This window comes from Mirounga leonina, unplaced genomic scaffold, assembly GCF_011800145.1.
Source record: "Mirounga leonina isolate KUSES-001 unplaced genomic scaffold, KU_Mleo_1.0 Mir_376, whole genome shotgun sequence".
NCBI classification, from domain to species: domain Eukaryota; kingdom Metazoa; phylum Chordata; class Mammalia; order Carnivora; family Phocidae; genus Mirounga; species Mirounga leonina.
This window is the reverse complement of record NW_023270718.1, coordinates 8418892-8445451: the sequence shown is the minus strand read 5'-3', so window position 1 is coordinate 8445451 and position 26560 is coordinate 8418892. Positions and strand designations below refer to the sequence as shown.

General features: G+C 54.9%; 2 protein-coding genes and 1 long non-coding RNA gene across 5 annotated transcripts in view; 2 read left to right on the top strand and 1 right to left on the bottom strand.

The window, feature by feature from the left end:
- Positions 1-10914, top strand: part of LOC117997942 — a 28351-nt gene extending 17437 nt beyond the window's left edge. The window contains exon 3 of the long non-coding RNA XR_004675925.1: positions 10109-10914. This is a non-coding gene — a long non-coding RNA (uncharacterized LOC117997942). The remainder of the gene's footprint in view (positions 1-10108) is intronic.
- TSEN34 (tRNA splicing endonuclease subunit 34) lies at positions 9368-15111 on the bottom strand. Of its 2 annotated transcripts, none has more exons than XM_034986374.1 (5): positions 14937-15111; positions 13970-14216; positions 13483-13726; positions 13076-13333; positions 9368-9888 (listed from the first exon to the last, which is right to left on the bottom strand). In XM_034986374.1, the coding sequence occupies exons 2-5, from the start codon at positions 14210-14212 to the stop codon at positions 9701-9703; spliced, it is 933 nt and encodes a 310-aa protein (XP_034842265.1). In that variant the 5' UTR covers positions 14213-14216; positions 14937-15111; the 3' UTR covers positions 9368-9700. The 2 variants fall into 2 exon arrangements, with proteins under 2 accessions (XP_034842265.1, XP_034842267.1); XM_034986376.1 differs by having other exon boundaries at positions 14997-15111.
- A 527-nt stretch (positions 15112-15638) lies between these two features.
- The window catches only part of MBOAT7 (membrane bound O-acyltransferase domain containing 7), a 13021-nt gene continuing 2099 nt past the window's right edge, over positions 15639-26560 (top strand). The window contains exons 1-7 of one of the 2 annotated variants that reach the window (XM_034986320.1): positions 15647-15897; positions 17074-17152; positions 17263-17392; positions 17928-18054; positions 19664-19823; positions 21718-22078; positions 23876-24052. In XM_034986320.1, the coding sequence (XP_034842211.1) occupies positions 17077-17152; positions 17263-17392; positions 17928-18054; positions 19664-19823; positions 21718-22078; positions 23876-24052 (1031 nt within the window). In that variant the 5' untranslated portion in view covers positions 15647-15897; positions 17074-17076. Of the gene's footprint in view, positions 15898-17073; positions 17153-17262; positions 17393-17927; positions 18055-19663; positions 19824-21717; positions 22079-23875; positions 24053-26560 lie in introns of both variants that reach the window. The other variant, XM_034986321.1, reaches the window with a different exon arrangement.

The following is a 26560-nucleotide window of genomic DNA, read 5'->3' as shown; positions in this document are numbered from 1 at the left end:
CTTTCTTTCTTTCTTTCTTTCTTTCTTTCTTTCTTTCTTTCTTTCTTTCTTTCTTTCTTTCTTTCTTTTTTTTTTAAGATTTTATTTCTTTATTTGACAGAGAGAGACACAGCGAGAGAGGGAACACAAGCAGGGGGAGTGGGAGAAGGAGAAGCAGGCTTCCCGCCGAGCAGGGATCCGATGCGGGGCTTGATCCCAGGACCCTGGGACCATGACCCAAGCCGAAGGAAGTCCTTTAACCGACTGAGCCACCCAGGCCCCCCAGCACAGTAGAACTGCTTTCAAAATCGGAGTCAATGCTCTCAAACCCTGCCACTGCTTTATCAAGTTTATGTGATATTCTAAGTCCTCTGTTGTCATTTCAACAATCTGCACAGCATCTTCACCAGGAGTAGATTCCAACTCAGGAAACCACTCTCTCTGCTCCTCCTTCTGAAGTAGCTCCTCCTCTGTTCAAGTTTGATCATGAGCCTGCAGCAATTCAGTCCCTTCTTCAGGCTCCACATCTCATCCAGGTTCTCTTGCTGTTTCCACCACATCTGTAGTGACTTCCTCCCCTGAAGTCCCAAACCCTTCAAAGTCATCCATGAGGGTTGGAATCCACTTCTTCCAAACGCCTGTTCATGTGGATATTTTGAGCTCTTCCCATGAATTACAAATGTTCTTTTTTAAGTAGGCCCCACAGGCATAGAGCCGAATGCAGAGCTTGAACTCACCACCCTGAGGTCGAGACCTGAGCGGAGATCAAGAGTGCTTAACCGACTGAGCCACCCAGGCGCCCCAAATCACAAGTGCCCTTAATGGCATCTAGAATGCTGAATCTCTTCCAGAAGGTTTTCCGCTGACTTTGCCCAGATCCATCAGAGGAATCACTGCCTAAGGCAGCTAGAGCCTTACAAAATGTACTGTGTTATGCTAAGACTTGGAAGTTGATTTTTTTAAAGATTTTTATTTATTTATTTGACAGAAAGATAGAGAGCACAAGTAGGCAGAGTGGCAGGCAGAGGGAGAGGGAGAAGCGGGCTCCCCGCCGAGCAGGGAGCCCGATGCGGGGCTCGATCCCAGGACCCTGGGATCATGACCTGAACCGAAGGCAGACGCTTACCTACTGAGCCGCCCAGGTGCCCCAGGACATGGAAGTTGAAATGACTCCTTGGTCCATGGGCTGCAGGATGCGTATTGTGTTAAAAGCCCGACCACGGCATTAATCTTGTTGAACATCCCATCAGAGCTCCTGGGTCACCAGGTGCATTGTCGGGATGGGTGTTGTGTTACAGGCCCGAACACGGCATTAATCTCGATAAACATCCCATCAGAGCTCTTGGGTCACCAGGTGCATTGTCAGGGTGGCTGTTGTGTTAGGGGCCCAAGCACGGCATTAATCTCGTTGAACATCCCATCAGAGCTCCTGGGTGACCAGGTGCATTGTCAGGATGGGTGTTGTGTTACAGGCCTGACCACCCCATTAATCTCGTTGAACATCCTCAGAGCTCCTGGGTCAGCAGGTGCATTGTCAGGGAGCAGTAGTATTTTGGAAGGATTTTTTTTTTTTCTTTTTTTCTGAGCCGTAGGTCTCAAGTGTGGCTTAAAATATTCAGTAACCATGTTGTAAAGCGATGCGCTGTCTCCCAGGCTTTGCTGTTGCGTTTACGGAGCCCAGGGGGAGGAGCTTTAGCGTCATTGTCAAGGGCCCGAGGAGTCTCAGAATGGTCACTGACCACGGGCTCCCCGTTGAAGGCGACAGCTGCCTTAGCCCCTACCAGGAGTCAGCCTGTCCTCTGAGGCTTTCAAGCCAGGCACTGACGCGTCTCTAGGGATGAGAGTCCTACACGGCATCGTCTGCCAGTAGGAGGCTGCTTTGTCTACGCCGGAAATCTGTGTCTAGTGTAGCCACCTCCACGGATGACCTTAGCTAGCTCTGGGTAACTTGCGGCAGCTTCTACATCAGCTTTGGCTGCTTGCCTTGCACTCTCACGCAGATGGCTTCTTTCCTTCCACCTCCCGAACCACCTCTGCTGGCTTGAGACTGGCCCGCAGCCTCCACGCCTCTCGGCCGTCACAGAACTGAAGGGGGGCAGGGCCTTGCTCTGGATGAGCTCTTTCAACATCCTGCACAAACGCTTCCCTCGATTTAGAGCTGGGCTGGTCGGCACAACAGAGCTAGCCTTGCGCCTGTGTCGGCCTTCGCCACGCCGTCCTCCCTACGCTGAGTCACGTCTAGCTTTGGATTTAGAGCGAGAAGCGTGCAACTCTTCTTTCACCTGGACGCCTGCAGGCCCCTGGAGGGGTATTAACTGGCCTCAGCTCAATACTGCTGTGTCTCAGGGAACAGGGAGGCCGAGGAGAGGGAGAGAGACGGGGAACGGCCGGTCCGTGTGAGAACACACACATTGATTGATTAAGTTTGCCGTCTTATGTGGGTGTGGTTGGTGGTGCCCCCAAACAGTGACGATGGTGACATCAGAGATCACTGATCACAGATTACCACCACAGATGTGATGATGATGATAAAGCTTGAAATGTTGGGATAATTCCCCAAATGTGACCCAGAGACACGAAGTAAGCGAAAGTTGTTGGAAACACGGCACTGATAGAGTTGCTGGACGCAGGGTTGGCACAAACCTTCAATCTGTAAAAAACACATAGTAATTGGGCGCCTGGGTGGCTCAGTCGGTTAAGCGACTGCCTTCGGCTCAGGTCATGATCCTGGAGTCCCTGGATCGAGTCCCGCATCGGGCTCCCTGTTCGGCAGGGAGTCTGCTTCTCCCTCTGACCCTCCCCCGTCTCATGCTCTCTCTCTCTCATTCTCTCTCTCAAATAAATAAATAAAATCTTTAAAAAAAAACAAAACAAAACACATAGTATCTGCAGAGCACCCTAAAGTGAGATTTGCCTGTATTTTCTCCAGCCCCTTCCTGTCTGGAGAAATACCGTTCACGCCAACAGCTTCACTTATCAGTGTTAGATAATGTTTAATGAGCACTTCGAATGTGCTAGGCTAAGAATTTTGCGGATCTCAAAATGTGCTCCCGGAGTCCTCTCGGGGAGGCTGTCCTCGCTCACGAGGCATCAGTGTAGATACCCAGAGAGCACTAAGACTACGAGCAGTCCTGTTCTGCAGAGGCAGATACTGAGGCCCCCAAAAGTGGCTACAGAGCTTGCCCGAGATTACACAATGTGGAAGTAAGTGAGAACAGACGCGACGGGGCTTCTGGGTGACTCAGCTGGTTAAGCGGCCGACTCTTGATTTCCACTCAGGTCATGATCTCAGTATCATGGGACAGAGCCCCACATGGGGTTCCATGTTCAGTGTGGAGTCTGTCCTCCCCCTCCTCCAACTTGTGCTCTCTCTCTGTCTCTCTCTCTAAAATAAATAAATAGAAATAAATCTTGGGGCCCTAGGTGGCTCAGTCGTTAAGCGTCTGCCTTCGGCTTGGGTCATGATCTCAGGATCCTGGGATCAAGCCCCATGTCAGGCTCCCTGCTCAGTGGGGTGTCTGCTTCTCCCTCTGCCCCTCACCCACCGCTCAAGCTCACTCACTCTCTCAAATAAATCTTAAGAATAAAAAGTTTTTAGGGGCGCCTGGGTGGCTCAGTCATTAAGTGTTTGCCTTCGGCTTGGGTCGTGATCCCAGGTCCTGGGATCGAGCCCCGCATCGGGCTCCCTGCTCTGCGGGAAGCCTGCTTCTCCCTCTCCCACTCCCCCTGCTCGTGTTCCCTCTCTCGCTGTGTCTCTGTCAAATAAATAAAAAAAATCTTAAAAAAAAAACAAGAAAGAAAGAAATCTTAAAAAAAGAGAGAGAACAGACAATAGCTTGGCAGAAACTCCAAGGCAGACGGAGGAGGGGGAAAGCCTACAGTAGAAAACATGGAAGGCTGCACTCGAGCCTTGACCAGGCCTGTGCCCAGGGAAGCTGGGGACAGGCTCACTAGAAGTCCTTGTCCTATGCTATCAGTTAGGGAGCATACTTGGCCTTCTCTTGTTGGTCTTAAATTAGAGCTAGGGACAAAAATTAGGGAAGCGTCAGTTTTTAGTCAAGTCCCGGCCCTTTTGGACCAACTGGTACAGGGGTGTTGTGGGGCTTCCTGTCCTGCTACGAGAGGCAGCAGGCTGGCCTCCAGGCACGTTGCTGCAGGCTGTGGGTCAGAATTCTATCTTCGTACATGGCCTGGCCATCGTCCGTTTGCCTATTCAGTCTCTTGACAAAGGAGGTCAGGCCAAGGTTGGAACTGGGACCGCCTGGCCCCACAGCCGCCCTCCTCAGCACTGCTCTACACTCCTTCTGCCCTGTGCTCTCAGCGGGCGGCGTCCCCTCCTCAGAGAGGCAGCTCCACTCTAGCCAGACGCCTGGGTTGAAACCTGCAGCCGCTTGCTCATCAAGACCCCTTAGACAAGTCTCTCCACCATTCTCTGCCTCAGCGTCCTCATCTGTGAAATGGGGTTGTTGGTGGTGCCCACCTCACAGGGTTACAGTGAGGACTGAGGGTGCACAAAGGATGCACTCACTGTTTGCTAGCATCATCCTTGTTACTCCCACCATGCACTGTGAGGTCTTTCAAGCTACCCATTTCATTTTTGTTTTCTTGTTTATAGATGAGCTCCCAGACAAAAATTTATAGGAGGGCAGGGGCCTCATCTTTCCGATTTATCTGTGTCTTAGTAGAGGCTCAACTATAGTTGATAGTCTAAATTTTTAAATATATGAATAACTAACTATATGCATCATCTACAGATTGACGTTTCTCACAAACCTCTCCCCCAGTTCATTAATTGGCTAGAGCAGCTCACAGAACTCAGAGGAATATTTTACTTACCAGATCACTGGTCTATTATGGAAGAATGTAGCCTAGGAACAGCAGATGGGAGAGATGCATAGGGCCAGGCGTGGGGAGAAGGCAGAGCTTCCATGTCCTCTCCAAGTGGGCCATTCTCCCCCCATCTCCACATGTTCATCCACCCAGAATCTCTCAAATCCCATCCTTTTGGGTTTATATGGTGGCTTCATTACATTTAATTCATCCACAATTAATTAAATCATTAGCAATTCATGAGTGACCCAACTTTCAGCCCCTCTCCCCTCCCTGGAGGTCATCTCATTAATATAAACCCAGGTTTTGTTGAAAGGGCTTTGTTAGGAATATCCAGACACCTTTATTACTCTTAGGATATTGCAAGGGTTTTAGGAGGTCTGTGCCAGGAAGGGATGAAGATCAAATGCATATTTCTCACTGTAAATCACATTAGTGATAAATGGTATGGCAAATAAATCAAAAGGGAAGGGGCATCCAGGAGGGGTGTTAAATTTTAAGGTAGGGTTACCATGGAAGGCCTGAGGAGGTGACATTGCAGGAAAGATCAGCGGGCAGTGGGGGACAAGACCATGTAGCCATGAGGGGAAGAGCATTCCAGGTAGAGGAATAGGGGCAGCATAAACACGGATGAGAGGCACAGACGGGGACGAGGGACAGACAACATGGGGCCTTTGCTTTTATTTTAAGATGGGAAACTACTGGAGAGTCCTACAGAGGAGGGACACGGTCTGACCCACCTTTTAACCCAATAATGCCAGCCATTCTGTTGAAAACAGAGGATGGGGGGCAAGGATGGAATCCAAGGAGATGAGTCTGGAAACTACTGCAATCATCCACGTGTGTAATGTCGTTGCTTTTGCCCACATGTTGGCCGTGAAGGTGGAGTGAAGTGGGCAAATATGGGTCTACAGTGTTTGGAAGGTAGAGCCCATGGGTTTTTTTTGTTTTGGTTTGGTTTTTTTATTTATTTTTATTTTTTTTATTATTATTTTTTTTAAGATTTTATTTATTTATTTGAGAGAGAGCACATGAGAGGGGGGAGGGTCAGAGGGAGAAGCACACTCCCTGCCGAGCAGGGAGCCCGATGCGGGACTCGAACCCGGGACTCCAGGATCATGACCTGAGCCGAAGGCAGTCGCTTATGGGTTTGGTTTTTTTAGACCAGTTTTAAGTTCACAGCAAAATTGAGAGGAAGGCACAGAGATTTCCTGTGTGCCCCTGCCCCCATTCATGCACGGTCTCCCCACTATCAACACCCCCCACCAGAGGGTGTATTTGTCACCACTGATGAGCCTACATCAACACGTCATTAGCAGAGTCCATAGTTTGTGTAGGGGTCACTCATGGTGATGTGCATGCTATGGGTTTGGACAGATGTATGGTGACACTTATCCACCATTATGGTCTCACACAGAGTAGTTTCACTGGCCTACACATCCTCTGTGCTCCTCCTGTTCATCCCACCTCCCCAGCCCTTAGCAATCGTTCATCGTTTTTCTGTCTCCAGTTTTGCCTTTTCCAGAATGTCAAACAGTTGGAATCATACAGTATGCAGCCTTTTCAGATTGGCTGCTTTCACTTAGTAATGTCCGTTTAAGGTTCCTCCATGTCTTTTCATGGCTTGATATTTTGGCTCTCTTTAGCACTGAAAAATATTCCATTGTCTGGATGGGCCTGTTTGTTTACTCATCCATCTACAACGGAACTCTTGGTTGCATCCAAGTTTTGGCAATTATGAACAATGCTGTTATAAACATCCATGTGCAGGTTTCTGTGGGGTCATAAATATTCAGCTCCTTTAGGTAAATACCAAGGAACACACTTGCTGGAGATAGTCACACCAATTGCATGGCCGAGAGTACATTCAGTTTTATGAGAAATCTCCAGACTGTCTTCCTAAGTGGCTGTGCCATTTTGTGTTCCCGCCAGCAATGAATGAGGGTTCCTGTTGCTCCATGTCTCACCAGCATTTGGTGCTGTTGGTGTTCTGGATTTTGGCCATTCTAATAGGTGTGTAGTTGTATCTCCTGTTGCTTTAATTTGCATGTCTCAGATGGCACAGGATGTGGAGCATCTTCTCACGTGCTTCCTTGCCAGCTGCAGAACTCCTTCAGTGAGGTGTCTGTTAAGGTTTTAGGCCTATTTTTGGGGTTGGGGGGGTCAGATTGTTGTTTTGTTTTTAAGTAGGGCTTGAACTCAAGACCTTGAGATCAAGACGTAAGCTGAGACCAAGAATCGGATGCTTAGGGCGCCTGGGTGGCTCAGTCGGTTAAGCGACTGCCTTCAGCTCAGGTCATGATCCTGGAGTCCCGGGATCGAGTCCCGCATCGGGCTCCCTGCTCGGTAGGGAGTCTGCTTCTCCCTCTGACTCTCCTCCTCTCATGTGTTCTCTCTCTCATTCTCTCTCAAATAAATAAGATCTTTAAAAAAAAAAAAAGAATTGGATGCTTAGGGTGCCTTGGTGGCTCAGACAGTTGAGCAGCTCACTCTTGATCTCAGCTCTGGTCTTGATCTCAGGGTTGTGAGGTCAAGCCCTGTATTGGGCTCCATGCATGGAGCCTACTTAAAAAAAAAAAAAAATTAAGATTTGGGTGCTTAATCAACTGAGCCATTTAAGTGCCCCTGGTCAGGTTGTTTCTTGTTGTTGAGTTTTAAGAATTATTTATATTTTTTGGACAGCAGTCCTTTATCAGCTGTGTCTTTTGCAATATGTTGTTTTTAATTTTAATGAAGTCCAGCTTATCAATTCTTTCATCGGCCCCACCTTTGGTGTTGTGTTTGAAGTGTCAGTCATCTAGGTTTTCTCCTATTATCTCCTATGCGTTGAATAGCCCTGCATTTTATACTGAGATCTGTGATGCCCTTGACTTAATTTTTGTAAAGGGTGTATTGTCTGTATCTGCTTTTTTTTTTAAGATTTTATTTATTTATCTGAGAAGGAGAGAGGGCAAGAGCGCATGAGCAGGGAGAAGGGCTAAGGGAGAGGGAGAAGCAGGCTCCCCGCTAAGCAGAGGGCCCGACACTGGGCTCGATCCCAGGACTCTGGGATCATATCCTGAGCCGAAGACAGACGCTTAACCAACTGAGCCACCCAGGCACCTTTTTTGTGTGTGCATGTGGACATCCTTACAAGTTTTTTTTTAAGTAAGCTCTAGACCAACGTGGGGTTTGAACTTGCGACCCTGAGATCAAGAATTGCACGTTCCACTGACTGAGCTCGTCAGGCACCCACAAGTTTCGTTTTTTGCTTTTCGTTTTTTTTTCCAGATTTTATTTATTTATTTGAGAGAGGGAGAGGGAGAGAGCACAGAGGGAGAGCGAGAAGGAGAAGCAGACTCCCTGCTGAGCAGGAAGACCGATGTGGGGCTTCATCCCAGGACCCTGGGATCATGACCCAAGCCGAAGGCAGATGCTTCATGACTGAGCCACCCAGGAGTCCCCCCATCCACAAGTTTTTTAATGAGGAATTTTTGAGGAAGACTCAAGACAGAAGTACTGAGTCAGCTAAGAACTCTGTTGTAAAGAAGAGAGAGCCTGGAGAATATATTTACAAGCCAGTTACCAAAGAGGCACAAAGAACAGAGTGTTAACTGGGCAGGGGTTGGTGTCCTGTTTTAAATTAATCTAAGCTTACAGGAAATTGAAGTTCTAGCAAATTTGTTTACTGAGAAGGGTAGGAAAGAAAGAAGAAACTGGCGCCACAGAAATCGAGAAACTAGAGATAGACACTTTCAGCCCCAGAATCATTACCATGTGACTGTATTTCAGTAGCAAAATCTATGTGACAAAACTACACATTTTTAAAATATACATATAAATGTTGGTAGTACTGATAATGTTCAAATAATTTTTTAATAGATTTTTTTTTAAAGATTTTATTTATTTATTTGGTAGAGAGCACAAGTAGGCAGAGAGGCAGGCAGAGGGAGAGGGAGAAGCAGGCTCCCCGCTGAGCAGGGAGCCCGATACGGGGCTCGATCCCAGGACGCTGGGATCATGACCTGAGCCGAAGGCAGACGCCTAACGACTGAGCCACCCAGTCGCCCCAACGTTCAAATAATTTCTTAAGCAGAAAGGCAGCTATGTGAATCATCTCACAAATTTATATTTTATTTATATGTGTTTCAGCTTTTAATAGAATATATGTATAAGAAAAGGATCTGGACCATAAATGTATGGTATAAAAAATAATTCTACACACCTGAATAAACACCACCCAGGCCAAGAAAAAGACCACCACCATTCCACAAGCCCCAAGGAGTCCTCCCTGACATTCCCCTCCCCACCCGAAACCCGTCCTGAAACTGCCACACTCACGTCCTTCCTTCCCTTCACATGTTACTTTGATTTATGCCTTTGTGTGCACCTGAAATGCTTTGTGAAAATCTTCTCAAAAGGAAGTTTAGTGTGGTGGGAAGGGCGCAGACCTTGGACTCAGAAAGACCAGGCTTTAAATCCCAGCCTGCCTGGCTACCTACTAGAGGTGTGACCTCCTCCAAGCCTTTCCCTCATCTGTATAAGCAAATGCAAACACTCACACCTCCCAGGATTGTCATCAGGATTCAAATCACAGACTCCACGTTTATTCAACAAGTTTACTGAGACCTCTTGAGGCCTGAGCCCTGTAGAAACTGGAGATGAATCAAACCCAGGCTTTACCCTCAAGAAGCTCACAATTTGGAAACAGGTAACTACAAAAACATCACAGCCAGTAAGTGCTTTGAAACAGGGAGAGAAATAAGGATGTAGTGTTTATAAATCCGGAGTCAAAACCTAACTGCAGAGAGAGGCAGGAGGGTCTGCAGCATCCCGTATGCAGAGACGAGCTTGGGGCCATCTAGACAGGCTCTGTCCACAGAGGCAGCCACATCCGCACGGGTCTCTGGAGTCACTGCAGGCTGGTCCACTGCAAGGAGGTATAGACCACCTTCCCGTCAGGCTGAGGAGAACACAGCAGCAGCGTCTTTCTGACGCTGGTTCCCAGGCGGCCCGCAGAAACCAGATCCTGCAGTGGAATGGGGTCCCCCGGAGCCCAGCACTGAGCAATGTAGTGGGCGTGGAAACGAAGGGGGTCACCTGGGTGAGAGAGAGACATGTAGCAGTTCCCAGTGGCAGAGGGCTGGAAGACACCGGAATGTCCACAGGTAGGAGACGGGAATCATCCTAGTAATCACTATGAATATTTCAAAATAGCTATTCTTGGACCCAGCAATTCCACTTCTTGGAATTTTTTACTTATAAGGATAACAGTGCTAAAATATACCTACGAAGATGTTCACTCTGTTATCATTTACAGCTGCTAAGAAACGGAGACAACCAAACCACAGACTTAAGTTCATGGTCTCTCCGTAAGACTGAGTATCACACAGCTGTTGAAACGAGAAGAATGTACCAACGTGGAGAAGTCGACGATACCCTGCGTGGGGAGAGAGGGGGTGGGGCAAGCTGTCCCACACATTCCGCATAATCGTATTTAAAAAACAAAACAACTAACGGAATAGATCACTGTCGTGACGTAAGAACCACGACCACAAAGTCCGTCAAAGCCACGAGGAACGCAAAGGATGTCACGTGAATATCCAAGGGGAAGTGACTCTAACAGACTAAAAGAACTTACAAGACGACGGAGTAATAAATAGGTGGGATAAAGGAGTTCACACAATTTCTCAGGAAAGGGCCCAACAGTGAGTGTTTGGTTTTACGGCCGCGTCACAAGCACTCACCTCTGCCGCTTTGGCACCACAGGAACCACAGGCCGTACGTGAGCAGACAGGGCTGCCTCCCAGTAACCTGACCTGCGCTCTGCCCCTGGATCAGGTAAATCTGACTGATCAAGGAGAGCCGGAGCCAGAATGGGGCCCCACCCAGAAGGTTCGGTGCCAGCTAACGAAAACCAGCGAGAGCAGGGCGGTGAGATGTCCCACTGAGAGGACCCTCGGCCGGCTTTCCAGCCAGCAGCTGTTGTGACACCTCTGGCCGTGCAGAAGGAAGCATCGAAACCCCTGGGAAGCTGCCTCAAAACTGTTCCAAGGGACGCCTGGGTGGCTCAGTCGGTTAAGCGACTGCCTTTGGCTCAGGCCATGATCCTGGAGTCCCGGGATCGAGTCCCGCATCGGGCGCCCTGCTCAGCAGGGGGTCTGCTTCTCCCTCTGCCCTCTTCCCTCTCATGTGCTCTCTCTCTCTCATTCTCGCTCTCTCAAATAAATAAATCTTAAAAAAAAAAAAAAAAAAAAAAACTGTTCCAAGACGCCTAGTGCCTTTATTAAGTTCGGGAAGCTTTACTGTCAGAAATAAGTAAGGGCCTCAGTCCTTGAATATTCTAATCTTCAGGAAACAAAGATTCTACATATACCTCATACACCGAGTATGTATTCTTTTAGAAATATTGACCCATTAGAACTAACAGGTCAGTCATTTGGTTCAGTTTCAGATGTGTGATGGAGTTATTGGTGGATTTACCCTTATTTTAACCGGAAGTTTTAGTAAGGCCATTAACAGTATTAGAACATGTAAACTTAAAACTTACTCCATTTACAAGTTATTAGATCTGAGTTTTTGGCAAGTTCCATAACCTGAACACCATACAACTTAAAAAGGAAAATAAACATATTAAAATTTAAAATGCAGGGGCGCCTGGGTGGCTCAGTCGGTTAAGCGTCTGCCTTCGGCTCAGGTCATGATCCCAGGGTCCTGGGATCGAGCCCCACATCAGGCTCCCTGCTCATGGGGAGCCTGCTTCTCCCTCTCCCTCTGCCTGCCACTCTGCCTACTTGTGCTCTCTCTCTCTCTCTGCCAAATAAATAAATTAAAGATTTTATTTATTCATTTGACAGAGAGAGACACAGCAAGAGAGGGGACACAAGCAGGGGGAGTGGGAGAGGGAGAAGCAGGCTTCCCGCTCAGCAGGGAGCCCGATGCGGGGTTCGATCCCAAGACCCTGGGATCATGACCTGAGCCAAAGGCAGACACGTAACGACTGAGCCACCCAGGCGCCCCTAAAACAAATTTTTTAATGCAACTTGTAACACTGAAAATTACATAACTCCTTTTACGAGTGCTATCAAACATGGACTAACAGTTCCCTTAAAATCTGCTAGACTGGAAAAAAGATTTGTAAACTGCACTGAAAGCTTGAACTAAATATTAGTATTCATATGTTAAGGTCATTTTCAAAACCAAAATAATCTTTTACATACAGAAGTCACAAAAAAACAGTAGCAAGGTAATTAGAGTGTGGTTATCTGTAGAGCACGGGGCAGGTAAACTGTTCTTAATTCCTAAGTCAGTCCCTTAGTTGAGTGTTTGGTCTGAGAAGAGACGAAGGCTCTTGGCTCATCTGCAGAAGACTCCATCGGTCTCCAACCAACAGCTAAGATCTGACTACTTATCTGGTGCTTCTATCCTTCTATGTTCTCAGGAGGAACAAAAAAGGTGATTTTCCTGCAGACTTACTTTTTCAACCCTTTAGTTAAACAATAAAGGCACTCATAGTACAAATTCAAAATTTAACTGATACACTGAAAGTCTCCTTTACCTAGGGGTACCACTGTACTTGGGCTGGAGTACATGCTTTCAGGCCTTTTTCCACTAGCTACTTACTTTCTAGTCAGTACTCCATTCTAAGTTCTCATATTCTTTTGCTAGAACCATATATATATATATATTTTTTTTTTTTTTTAAGTACTCTACACCCAACGTGAGGCTTGAACCTACAACCCTGAGATCAAGAGTAGCATGCTCCACCGACTGAGCCAGCCAGGTGCCCCTAGGGCCATGACTTTTAAAGCTACCTAAATAATGTGTGTATAACTCCATGACGACATAAAACATAACGCACTTCTCCCATACCTGTTTTCAACAAGTGGTTCTTTTTTTTCCTTCTCCTTTGGTCATCTTTTCGTAAATGTACGTGGACCTACATTAATCTCTGACAGCTAACACCAATGTGTTAGCTAACCTATTAACCTATTAACCTATTAACCTATTAACAATCATTCTGGTTGCTTTCTAATATTTCGCTACTGTAAAGAATCCTGCAGTGACGATTTCCTGTACGTTTTGTGCACGTATCTAAGTGAAACTTCTGGATCAAAGAAAGTGCTTAATCAAATTTGCTACGCTGCCCTCCAAACAGGCTTGGGTTCCCAAGTGTTCCTGTCCTTCCATGGGTTTCAGAGGCTGAGAAAAGACAAAAAGGGAAAATGCAGACGGTGGTGGGCTTGTGAAGAAAGGGGCAACAACGGGAGGTGCCCACAAAACTCACCAGGATAGACCAGGAAGTCACCCCCGAACTTGCCAGCAGCACTGAGGAAGAAGCCTCGCTCCCACAGGTCTCTGTAGATGCTGTAGCGAAGCTCATGGGCAGGACGACCAGCATGGGGCCAGTCTTTGGACTGGACACGCCAATCCAGGGGCCTAGCCTTGATGGGCCGAGGCCTAGCAGTGGCCAGCTGGACCAGCAGGGCGGACCTGGGCAAGGGGGCCACCCCATTTGAAGGCCCCGGCTGGGGAGAAGAGGAACCTGGGGGAGGAGAATACAGCAGTTTGGTGAATCCAAGGACGAGGTCTTCCCATCCCTCGGAGAGTCCCAGGCCCTCGATTCCCGGCCAGGATTCCCAAAAGGTCTCCCGCCTCCTTCCACTGGTCCCTGGACTCCGCTCCTACCCTCACCTGCTTCCTCGGGCTCTCCAAGAGCCTGGCTAGCGCTGGCCTCACTCTCTGCGGCAGCCGGGTTCGCACCGGCCTCCTGGCTCTCGCTGGCCCCTGATTCCTGCTCCAGCTTCTGCTTCTTCGCAGCCTGGCCCTCCGCAATCTTCTCTAGGAGCTCCTGACGACGAGTCTCACGGGCCTCGGCTGCCAGGGCGCTTTGCTCCTGGAAGCCCTGCTCCTGCTGGCGTTTGTAGGATGCCACAGCCTGAGAAGAAAGCCAGCGGGAATCCCAGGATCCAAGTCTGCGCTGCCTCAGGAAGCCAGGAACCCCGACTCGCTGACTCCTCCCAACCCCCAAGCCCGAACCCGGGGATCCTAGTCTCTTGCAGGCACAGTATTCCAGAATCCAGGGCGCCCAGACCCCTCCCACGGCAGGGACCTGGAGTCCGGGTGTCCTGCCTCTACTTCCGCGGGTCCAGGGCGTTCACGTCCCCGGCCCGCCCCTTACCAGGCTGTGTTGGCGCGGATCTGGGCGCGGGGCGCTGACCAGGGTCACGGCGCCGATCTCGGCCAGAAGCCGCGCCTCTTCGGGCATCAGCAGCAGCGGGAGGCCCAGGCGCGAGTTCTGGCGGGGCCCGCGGGGCAGGGCGCCCACCGTGCGGCCCCCCACTCCCAGACGCTCCCGCAGTGCCTGCACCGCCTCGGCTCCCCATACCAGGGAGCGGCCGTTCGCCACCTCCACCACCAGCATCCTCCTGCGGGAACCGGGGGGGCACAGCGGTCACCGACAGAGCGCTCCCACCGCCTCGGGTGGGGTGGGGTGGAGGGTCTCAGCGAGGCCCCGCCCCTACGCCTGGGGGGGTGGAGCCTCGCCCGGGCCTCGTTTGCCACCTGCCGATTCTCCAGGCCAGGCCCCGCCCCCTGGGCGCCGGGCCCCGCCCCCTGGGCGCCGGGCCCCGCCCCCAGGCGATCCCGCCAGGCCCCGGGGCCGCCGAGACGAGGCCCCGCCCCTCACCGAGGCGCTGGGGCGCCGCTAGGCCCTCCCGACCCTGCGGTTAGCGTTCCGGCCATGTCGCCTTCTCCGCTCGGAGAGAAGCCTCCCTAGGCGCGGGGCCACGCCCCCTTCCCGTGACTCGGACTCGGCCCCTCCCCTTTCCAAACCACCGAGGCGTGGCCTCAGAGCCTCCTCGCGCGGTGTCAGACGCCCACCGTAGAAGCCCCGCCCCCGGCGCAAGGCTTTCGGGCGTTCGGACCTCCTCGGCTCGGCCGAACTCGCAGCCCCGCCCCTCCTGAAGGCCGGCGGCTCGGCGTTCGGGCGCCCTCGGCTCCCATCAACCCCGCAGCCAGGCCCCGCCCCCCCCGGCCGCAAGCGCTCCCGGTTGGGGAGCGAGTACCCGCCCCACTGAGCGAACCCCACAGCCGGAGGCCCCTCCCACTGGACACCCGCCATCCGTTCCCCGCTCGGGCGGGCTCACCCCCTCGTGAGCGCTCCCCTCAGAATGCGGCACCGTGCTCCGACAGAACCAGTCAGTCACCTCGTAAACACCAGCTCGCGGTCCCGGCAGAGCCACCCCTACGTAGCGCGCCACGCGCTGCTTCCTCCACCCCTCCCCATCCCGACCCCCTGCGTCAATTTCGTCACGCCGCCACCTCAGCGAAGCGGGAAGTCTGGGATCCGCCCCCAGTGGCGCCGTAGCCCCTGAAGCGGAACACCTTGGCCCCGCCCCCTCGAAGCGACCCTCCCTCGGCCGCTTCGGTTCCGCCTCTAGGGAAAGTGAGGCCAATTACCTTGGCCCCGCCCCGGTGGCAGACACGCCAGCCGGGGTCCCGCCCCCTCAGGGTGAGCTGCTGTTAGCCCCGCCCCCTTGGAACGCTCTAGCTCACCGCCTCCTTCGTGTTGCTTAAGTCTGTGGCCCCGCCTCCTTCTCAAAAAAAAACCCCAGACACCGCCTATCTCCCAATCTAAGTCAAACAGGCATTGTGACCCCGCCCACATCCGGCCGAAGCTCTTGGCCCCGCCTACATCCGAACAGAGACCGCCGAAATAAACCGAAGCTTGTGGCCCCGCCTCCAAACTGCCACCGATTCTGCCCGAAGGAACCCGAAGCGGAGACCCCGCCTCCTCCCGGTCCCGACGCGTCCCTCGGAGCCCGACGCTCCGGGCCCCTCCTCCTTCCAAGCTCGAGGCCCCGCCTCTTTACGTGCTCCGGGCTCGGCTGCCGTGAGGTCCAGGTGCAGAGGCGGAGCGGTCCTCGCGGGCTCCCGGAGCGGCCGCTTCGCTGCCTGGCCTTCAGCCTCACCGTGCCGCGCATCCGCCCCGGACCGCGACAGAGCGGCGCGCGCTGGGCGGCGGAGGCGTGGCCGGAGCCGGGGCGCCCGTGGGCCGGGACTGCTCGGCCGCCTCCCGCCCGGCGGGCGGCGTGGAGCCGGGCCCAGGTGGGCCGGGGCGGGGGCGCTTCGGGGGCGAGGCGGGGGGCTGCGGACCCGCCGGCCGACCGGGGCGGGCGTGGAGCCGAGAGCGCGGCCGAGAGGGGAGTGGCGTAACCGCCTGTGGTTCTGCCGGGGAGGTCTGACCTGCGCTGGGGGGGGGGGGGGGGGGGGGGGGGGGGGGGGCGGGGGGGGGGCGTCCTCCGGGCTTTCGGTGGGAGAAGCGTCTGCAGCCCGGGAGGAGGTGGAGGCTGGAGCCTGGGTTTTCGGAGGGGGAGAGCTGGTAGCTCGGCCGGGGAGGTCTGACCTGCGCTGGGGGGGTGGGGGGGGCTGGAGGGGGGCGGGGGGGGGGGGGCTTCCGGGCTTTCGGTGGGAGAAGCGTCTGCAGCTCCGGAGGAGGTGGAGGCTGGAGCCTGGGTTTTTGGAGGGGGAGAGCTGGTAGTTCTGTCGGGGAGGTCTGACCTAAGCTGGGGGGGTGGGAGGGAGCTGTAGGGGGGCGTCCTCCGGGCTTTCGGTGGGAGAAGCGTCTGCAGCTCCGGAGGAGGTGGAGGCTGGAGCCTGGGTTTTCGGAGGGGGAGAGCTGGTAGCTCGGCCGGGGAGGTCTGACCTGCGCTGGGGGGTGGGGGGAGCTGGAGAGGAGCTGTGGGGGAGCGTCTTCCGGGCTTTCGGTGGGAGAAGCGTCTGCAGCTCCGGAGGAGGTGGAGGCTGGAGCCTGGGTTCTCGGAGAGGGAGGCCTGAGCTTCTGGATCCTCGAAGGAGGAGGAGGCTGGGAGCTCTGGAATCCTGGGCTCTCCAAGGAAGGGCCCAGGACAAGGGTTGTTTCTGGGTTCTCAGAAAGCGATGTCTGAATCTTTGGGTCCTCAGTGAGGGTGGGGGAAGTAGCTTTGATTTCTGCGATCGCAGAGAGGGGTTGAGAGGTTGGGATTCCTGGGTTCTTACAGGATAAGAGAACTGCTGGCCTGGGTTCTCAGAAAAGTGGGGCTGGGGGTGGATTCCTTTATCCTGGAAGGAGGAAGGTTCTGGAGGTCCGGATTCCCCTGTTCTCAGAGGAGAGGAGCAGAGGGTAGGACTTCATGATCCTCAACAACTGGGGACTAGGGGGAGAGGATTCCTGAATCCTCCAAGGGGAAAGAGCTGAAGGACGGACTCTTGGGTTCTTACTACAAACCTCTGCCCCTCCCCCAGACCATGTCGCCTGAAGAGTGGACTTATCTAGTGGTTCTTCTTATCTCCATCCCCATCGGCTTCCTCTTTAAGAAAGCTGGTGAGTCAGGTTCCCTCCCTAGTGGAAAATTGGGGGGGGGGGCGTGGGGGAGACCGGGCAAGGGGACTCCCTGGAAGGTTCCAGGCTTATGCTGTCCCTTCTCCCTGCAGGACCTGGGCTGAAGAGATGGGGGGCAGCAGCTGTGGGCCTGGGGCTCACCTTGTTCACCTGTGGCCCCCACACTTTGCATTCTCTGATCACCATCCTTGGGACCTGGGCCCTCATCCAGGCCCAGCCCTGGTGAGGATTTGGTGGGGGGGCGTGGGGAGGGGGGAAACAGAGGGGAAGGAGGAAGCAACCTGTTTCCTCCTTGGGTCTGTCTCCCTTTCTGCCTTTGTCTCTGAGTGTCTCTTGTTAATCTCTGAATTCTCTGTGTCGTTTGGCCTATTTTTCTTTTTTTTTTCCTCTTCTGCCTTTTCTTCTGGGTCTCGTCCCTGTGTGTTTGACCTGTTCCTTGATGTCCAAATCATGTATTCAGGAGAAAGGAGGACTTGCACTGGCCCTGCCACCGTTCGCGTTTCTGTTATGTCTCTCTCCCTCCCTTTTGCTTGCCTCCCACAGAAAAAATGGAGGACCGGAGGGTTTTCACCCGAAAGCTTCTCTTGAGCCTTCCTCCTTCTGTGTCGTGGTGCATCTGTGTGTGGCTGCACCCCTTCTTCCACGGTCACTCTCCCATTTTCTGTGGGCGGTGTGGGAGGATCTGTAGCTAGAATCTGGGGGAGGCGGAGGCCGGGGCCCTATACCCAGCACAGCTGGCCTTCTGCCTTTGCCCCAGCTCCTGCCATGCCCTCGCCCTCGCCTGGACTTTCTCCTACCTCCTGTTCTTCCGCGCACTAAGCCTGCTGGGCCTGCCCACTCCCACGCCCTTCACCAATGCCGTCCAGCTGCTGCTGACGCTGAAGGTCAGACTCCCCTCCAGCCCTCCCTTTGTGCTGCCTGAACTCCCCATCCTCACCTCCTCCTCCCGCCCACTCCCCTGGGGAGTAGGGGAGGCGGGCTTTTATCTCCCACGCACCCCAGTGGTGGGACTTCACCTCTCAGCTATTCTCTGGGGTAAAGAAGTACATACCGCCCCCCAGCCCCGTAGTGTAACCGTCGGCGTCCTTTGGTGTGTGCAGCATATGCCAGAGCGTGAGCTAAGTGCTTCACCAGCGTGTTCTTGAGGAGCGCGTGTTGGTCGCAAGCCATTTATCGAAGTAGGAAAAACAGCTTTGGAGAGAAGGCACTTATCTAAGGGCACAAAACCAGGAACGCCCGAGTCTGGCTCTGTATCACCTGGGAAGATGGGTGAAAGCAGATCCCCAGACCCACCCCAGACCGAAAAGTCAGGAGCTCCTGGGTGCTGAGCTCCAGGACAGTCACGCGAGGTAGTGAACCAGGTCTCATCAGCGTCCTGGCTTCTCCGCGGGAAGGCGGGGACAGGCCGGAGTGGGTTAGCCGAGAGCTGGAGGAAGAGCCTTTCAGGATGTGGGAGCAGGCCTGTGCTAGCCCCAGCGAGTGTTCATCAGGAGAAGGAAGGGGGACGGGGCCACGGTGAGGGCTCTGCGCTTCCCATGGGGCCCAGGGCCCACCGGAAGTGGTGGTTTGGTTTGTTGCCAGAAGAAAGAAAAGTGACCAGGTTTACATGCCTGGAAATACGCTCTGGATGCTGATGGAATTGCCACGGGAAGGGCCAGAAGAGTGAGGATGGCCTCCTTGATCAGAGGTCTGCTGACAAGCAGTGGCAGCTTGATAGTCAGAACTCCAGCAGGAGATCCTGCATTGGGGGTGATTTGAGGAGCCAGAGGGACAGTGCGGGAATCCTGGACCAGCAGCCGGGGAGCCCCCACCTTGAGAAGATCAGTCGAGGAGCACAGTCAGCCCCAGGTGATCTTACAAGGGAAGGAAAGCCCAGCCCAGCCCTCATGCCTGCCTGCCCCCTCTCCGCCCAGGGCTCTTGATCGGCAGGACCCGATCGATCGATCGATTGGCAGGACCCTGGGGGAAGCTGGAAGCCGGGCTGAGGCCTGCTGCGGCAGGCTCGGCCCAGGGTCTGCAGAGAAGGGTAGAGAGCAGGTGTCGGGGCGGGCAGGCCACACACATTCAGCCCCGGGAGGGGGGAGGCAACACAAAAGCGACAGACTCCGAGACCTACGGGATTGGATTTGGGGAATAAGGAAGGTTTCTGTCCTGAGCGATTAATTGGCTGCTGGTGGCATTTGCTGAGAGACAGGCTGGAAGAGGCCCTGCTGTGGGGAGTGTGGGTGATACCGTGTTCCCCTCTGGAACCCCGTAGGCACCTGACTACTAATGACAGAAGGCTTCTTGAGGGTTGGGGGTTGGAGGGAGGAGCCCAGTCCGGGGTACGGTTTGGAGACCATGAGAGCGTGAGCGGTATCAAGCTGCGGGCTGCAGAACCCAGAAGGGGGAGCACCGAGGTGGAAGGGCCCAGGAGGGAGGGTTGGCGGGCAAGAAGCCGCTACCCTGCCTCTGCTGTCTGATCTGCGCCCTGCCCTCGCCCCTTCCTCCCAGCTGGTGAGTCTGGCCAGTGAAGTTCAGGACCTGCACTTGGCCCAGAGGAAGGAAATGGCCTCCGGCTTCAGCAAGGGGCCCAGCCTGGGGCTCCTGCCCGACGTTCCCTCCCTGATGGAGACGCTCAGCTACAGCTACTGCTATGTGGGAATCATGACAGGTGAGTGTGCCTGCACCCCCAGGCCTGCCTCCTGCGCCTCGGCACCCTGTCTCCACCGTGCACCCCGGGGTCTGTGCCCGCTCAGAGTCCTGCCTCCACGCCGGCACCTGCTGCTCTAAGGCGAGCATCGCGGCCTGGCTCTAGCTCGCACTCTCCCACGGCTCCCCCAGAGGACAGACAGACTGTTCTCGGCCTCAGGGATTCCTGTGGCTTCTCGGGAGCACAGGCGATGAAGCAGAAAGGTCTGCACGACCCTGATGTTTCTGCCACCAGGGAACAAATGTTCACGTTCTGTTGCCACTTTCGCCTCAGGGAGTATTTTTCACTCACGTCGACCTCCCAGAAGGCTCTCCTTTTGACCGCAGCTTTACCGAACTGTAATCGATACTCGCCCGCTGAAAACTACATCCCATTCGCAAGTTTTCAGTGTAGTTGCGGAGTCGTGCAACCACCACCACCATGTCATTGTAGGGCAATTGCGTCCCCCCACGAGGAAACCTGGGCTCTCCCGCCATCATCCCTCCAACCTCCCATCTGCCCCAGTCCCAGGACACCACCAGTCGGCTTCCTGTCTCTCTAGATTGGCCCTTTCTGATCATTTACGGATGGGATCCTACTCTTTCTGGTCTTGTGTGACCTGGGAGGCTGTCACTTCTGTTCATCCCACTGCCCCCTCCCCCGGCCAGGTCATCACCATGTCTCAGGTGCTACAGCTGTGTCCCGTTCTCCATCAGTGACCCCCTGCAGTGCCTGCCCTGCTTGGGGCCGGGGGGGGGGGGGCCAAGGGAAACCATATTCCAGCACTTCCAGCCTATGGTGGTTTCCTAGCTCTTCGAACAGAACCCCCAGTCCTCAGTGCCTGCAAGGCCGGGAACCCGGCCCCTGCGACCCTCTGACTTCTCACACCACCCTCTTCCTCCCCAGAAGCACTGCGCTGCCTCCTCCCTCATGCAGAGCTCACCCCCTGGCCCTCGAGGCCTGGCTCATCCGTCCCCATCTTTCTTAGGGACTTGTCTCCATAGCCCGCTCTTCTCCAGGTCTTTGTTCCTCTTGATGGGGCTGGCTGTCCTCTTTCTTTCTCTGAGTCCTGTGAACTTCTAGTTAGTTAACATACAGTGCAATATTGGTTTCTGGAGCAGAATTCAGTGATTCATCACTTACGTACAACACCCGGTGCTCATCCCAGCAAGCCCTCCTTAATGCCCATCCCCCATCCAGCCCATTCCCCCACCCACCTCCGTCCATCACCCCTCAGTTTGTCCTCTATCATTAAGAGTCTCTTACGGTTTTCTTCTCTCCCTGTTCTCCCCCTTCTCCTGTGTTCATCTGTTTTGTTTCCTAAATTCCACATGAGTGACATCACATGGTGTTTGTCTTTCTCTGACTTACTTTGCTCAGCATAATACCCTCTAGCTCCATCTACATTGTTGCAAATAGCAAGATTTCATTCTTTTTTATGGCTGAGTAATACTCCATTGTGTATATACAGCACACTTAAAATTGTATTTTTAAGTAACCTCCACACCCAGTGCGCACGCAACGTGTGGCTTGAACTCAGGACCCCTAAGATCAAGAGCCTACCAACTCACTGGCTTCTTGTCCCTTTCTGTCTGAGCCTCCCACCCCTGTTCCGGGTTTCATACCCTCACCACCTCCCAGCTCTGCAGTCTCAGGCCCCTGGCCTCCAGACCCCAAGCTGTGGCCACCCTCCTAGCCCCTTGGGAGCCTGACCAGCTGCCCCCTCCCCAAGTCTCCACTCCTCCCCCCCCCAGCTCCCCAGTCTCAGGGGAGACTGAGATCCTGGGACCATGACCTGGCCTCCAGACCCCGAGCTGTGGCCACCCTCCCAGCCCCGTGGAGTCTGACCAGCTGCCCCTCCTCCCTCCCGCCACAGGCCCGTTCTTCCGCTACCGCACGTACCTGGACTGGCTGGAGCAGCCGTTCCCGGGGGCCGTGCCCAGCCTGCGGCCCCTCCTGCGCCGGGCCTGGCCGGCCCCGCTCTTCGGGCTGCTCTTCCTGCTGTCCTCACACCTCTTCCCGCTGGAGGCCGTGCGCGAGGACGCCTTCTACGCCCGCCCGCTGCCCGCCCGCCTCTTCTACATGGTCCCCGTCTTCTTCGCCTTCCGCATGCGCTTCTACGTGGCCTGGATTGCCGCCGAGTGCGGCTGCATTGCTGCCGGCTTCGGGGCCTACCCCGTGGCCGCCAAAGCCCGGGCCGGGGGCGGCCCCACCCTCCAATGCCCACCCCCCAGCAGGTCAGGCAGTGGGAGGGAGGCTTCCCAAGACCCGGCAGGCCCCATCACCACTGGCTGGCCCTGCCCCTAGCAGGGAGGAGAGCGGGGAGCGGGGGGTGGGGGGGCGGCGTCACCACCTGTTGTCAGTGCAGTGTTGCCCCGTGGCCACCACAGCCCCCCTACCCCTGTCCTGGGGAGCGGCACCCCCGGGGCCTCCCGCTGCCCCTCGTGCTGCTTGTCACCTCTTGGGATGGCGGACTGCGCTCTGTTGCTAGGAGAAGGAAGGTGGTCTCTTAGCGGCCGTGTGCCACCCCTCTGTTGCCATGGAAGTGTCACCCCAGTAACTCGATTGTTCCTGGTTACTTGGGCTACCATCTTTGCGCTGGGCTGGGGCCCACCCTTTGTTGCTAGGGAAATGGTTCCCTAGCAACCACGGCCTGCCTCTTCCTACCACGAGACTTGCTTTTCATTGCTATGTAAATGGAGCCCCCTAGACTGGCCTTTGTTGCTGGAAGCCAGCACCCCCCCAACCATGGGATGTCCTGGCAGCCCGAACCTTCTAAGGAAATGGCATCCCTGACCCCGCTGCCCTCCAGCTGAGGGGACACCACTCCTAGCCACTGCGGGTCGCTTTCCTACCGTTACCGAGGGCGTACCCTGGTACGCGTGGGTTGCCCTGCTTAGCAGTGCTACACCTCCGTCCCACCCGGTCTTGGTTGCTAGTGGGTCCCACTGCCACTGACCAGCGGCGTCTTGTTGCTAAGGCAGTGTTGCGCCTATGTTGCTAGGGAAATGATGCTCCCAGCAACTGGGAGTGGAGTGCCCCACTGCTCCAGGCAACCAGGGGTGGCCTTCTGCCTGGGGCTAGGGCTGGGAGGAGCAGCCCAGCGGTGTAAACTGAATTCCTCCTCGCTGCGATTGGGCCATGCCCCAGTAGTCACGGACAGCCATTCCATTAAGGGGGAAGCGCCACCCCACACGAATTTCAGCCACTGCCCTCGTAGCCACGGGTGGACCTCCAGTGACGAGACAGCGTGTCTCCCGGAGAAGGCCAGGCAGGAATTGAAGGCTTTTCTGAATCTGCTGGGCCCCACTCTTAATAGATGGTTCTGGTCCCGTTATCAGAAGCCACCAGCGGTTCCGGTGGGTGCAGGCTGTTCGCCGCTGCTGGGGGTGTCGGCAACAGGGACCCAGGAACCCCCGTGCTGCTGGAGATGACACTTCTTAAACAATCACAGGGACCAGCTGCAGGAAAGGCCTTTCCAGAAGCGTTTCTAAACACCCTAGGCCTCGTTGCTAAGGAATGCCCTTTCCCCGGCAACAGAGACGTCAAGGAGTCGCGTGGGTCTAGAACGTCTGCCTGGCAACCGCAGACCCCCTCGTTATTAGGGATGCTCCTTCCCGGGCAACCACAGTGTCTTGGCGACTCAGGAGGGACCACCCTTGGGGGCTTCTCGGAAGGTAGAGAGCTTGGTTGCTAAGGAAGCGCCTTTCCCTAGCTTCTGAGACCAGCGAAGGGCCAGGTTGCTAAGGCCTCGTAGCTCAGCAGCTGTAGCCCCCCGCAGGCCTTTCGTTGCTGCTGCAGCCCCGTCACCAAAAGGAGGAGGCCCCCACCGTCGGTGAACGGCGCCCCCCCCGTCTTCCTCCCCGAAAAGGCTCCCCCTGGGCTCCCCTCCCCTGTTGCCCTAGCAAACGTGGCAGCCAGAGCTCTGGCCTGGCCGTGATCCCTCCTGAGCGGCCGGGGCTGGGACAGGAGCCGGCGTCGGGGGGCGTGGCTGAGCTGCATGTCTGTCCCCACCCTCACCCTCCACCCCCCAGTCCGGAGAAGGCGGCTTCCCTGGAGTACGACTATGAGACCGTCCGCAACATCGACTGCTGCGGCACTGACTTCTGCGTGCGGGTGCGGGACGGCATGCGCTACTGGAACATGACGGTGCAGTGGTGGTTGGCGCAGTATGTCTACAAGAGCGCGCCCGTGCGCTCCTACGTGCTCAGGTGAGCCGGCCGCCCTGGGCACGCTCGACTACAGCTCCCGGCAGCGCCTGCGCCTGCGCCTGCGCCTGCGCGCCGGCCTCCGCCCCGGAGGATCACGGGAGTTGTAGTTTCTTGAGGCTCTTGCCCTGCCGTGGATGCGCAGTGCTGTGGGGGTAGATCGCTCCGCTCCCGCCCCCGGGCCTCAGTTTCCACCTCTGTAAAGCCAGCCTTCTTCGACAGAAGCAGTGTACTGAATCCTATGGACTCTGGCCAGACTTTCGGGAATCTTGGCCCTGCCCAGCTACGGAGAACCCTTAATGAGTTAGCTAACCCGTGTTTCCTCAACTCTTGAATGGGGGTAATGCGGTTACCTGCTGCGTAGGTTGATGTGAGGACGAAGCGAGATAACGAATGACGTGTCCTCACTGGGGGGCCCGCCAGGTGAGTGGTCACTGTATGTTAGCTTTTTTCCACCACCCGTCTGGTATTTCTCGAGTGGAAGCTTTGTGCCAGACCTTGTGATGTTTGCAGCCTTAGGATGTGGGACTTACTATCCTCATTTGTTTTTTTTAGGATTTTATTTATTTATTTGACACAGAGAGAGAGACCGAGAGAGGGAACACAAGCCGGGGGAGTGGCAGAGGGAGAAGCAGGCCTCCCGCAGAGCAGGGAGTCCCATGTGGGGCTCGATCCCAGGACCCTGGGATCATGACCTGAGCCGAAGGCAGACGCTTAACGACTGAGCCACCCAGGTGCCCCTTACTATCCTCATTTTAAAGACAAGGAAACGGAGGCTCAGAGAGGTTAGGTACCCTGCCGAGTGTCCCTCAGCCTTCCCAGAGCCAGCAGATGAGATCAGGATGCAGCTGACACATTCTCGTCATGAAGCCGTTCCTGATGGCCACTCGGGAGCCAGACTTACCTGGGTGCCAGGTCGGGGCCTGGCGCAGAGTGGATGTGGGGATGAGAAAGCGCAGAGATGAAGCGTCACGCCAGGTGGTGGCTGTGGGCGACGGAGGGCACAGAAGGGCCAATCCCGGGATGGCGAGACCGGGCAGGAGGCAGTTTCAGGAGTGGGTCGGTTGAGGGAGCCAGAGGGGTCTAGCATCCCTGACCCCGGGGTGACTGTTACGTTCAGCTGGGGTTACTAGATAGGCCATTAGTTCTGTGATGCTGGCGCCTCAGGAGAAGGTCAGGGTAAGAAGTGGACACTTAGCATCAGCTAGAGGCGATCGGGTCAAAGTCCAGGGCGCTCCAGTGTTTACATTAGAGGTTCTCAACTGGGGGCAGTTGTCCCACACTCCTGCGGGCATTCAGCGACGTCTGGAAATGTTTTTGGTCCTAACTGGGAGGTCCTACTAGCATCCGGGGGTTAGGGGCTGGAGAGGCTCTTGCACATCCTGGGAGGCACGGGACAGCCCGCCTACAGCACAGAATGATCCAGCGCTAATGTAGATAGTGCTGAGATTGAGAAACCGTGGTGTGGACTAGGGACAGGGAGGAGCCAGCAAAGACAGCCCATGAGCTAGGAGGACAGTCAGGAAAGTGTTCCTCCCCAGATGGGAGCCAGGTAAACCAAGTGTTTCAAGGCCGAGGGAGGGATCTCTTGTGTCAGATGATGTCAGGAGCTTCAGTAGACGGAGGTGGAGGTCTGGGGTTGGGCGGGATGGGATGAGGAAATCTCCAGCAGCCTCGAGGGGAGCAGTTTGGAGGGCGGAAGTGAAAGCCAGCTGGAGCGGTTGGAGGGAGGATGGAAAGGGGGAAGGGTTGAGGGGGAGCATTGTTCTTTGGAGAGCGGTCACTGCACAGAGGAGCGGCCAGACGGTCCGCAGAGCAGGGCCCAAGCCAGAGCTCAGGTGTGCCTGTGAGGAGTTGCAGGTGCCCAGGGCCAGTTCATGTGTGTCCCACTGCCCTGCTTCCCCCTGTTGGGACCATCACTGAAATGCTCCCAACCCAGAGAATTCTTTCTCCACCACAGGTAGGAAAGAAAGAAAGTTTGGTTCATGAACTAGCGTTAAACCAGGCTGTGATGCATGCCGCAAGTAACCTGCTAGGGAGATGATCAAAACGGAAAGAAAGCTCACCTTTTTATAGACCCACAGACAAGGAAGAGCCCCCATCCCCACCCCGGGCCATAGTCCACGGCAGAGCTTGCTGTGATTTCTGTGTCTTCCATGGAAGTGGGGAGCAGAGCCTGAATTTGTGGGTCTTCCACAGAAAGCATGTTCGGGTTCGTAACAATAGGGAAACGTGGCTGGAGATTTCTGAGTCTTCGTGAATCAGAAATTATACTGATCCCCAAAAAGAAGTGGCCAGGGACTTGGGTTCATGGGTCTTAAGGAAAGATGTGATAAGGGGATTAATTGGGTTCCTGAAGAGAGAATAGTGACTCCTGGGTCTGAGGGAGGAGGGCTGGGGGTCTGGACTCCTGGGTCTGAGGGAGGAGGGCTAGGGCTGGGCTCCTGGGTCTGAGGGAGGAGGCGGCTGGGGGGCCTGGACTCCTGGGTCTGAGGGAGGAGGGGCTGGGGG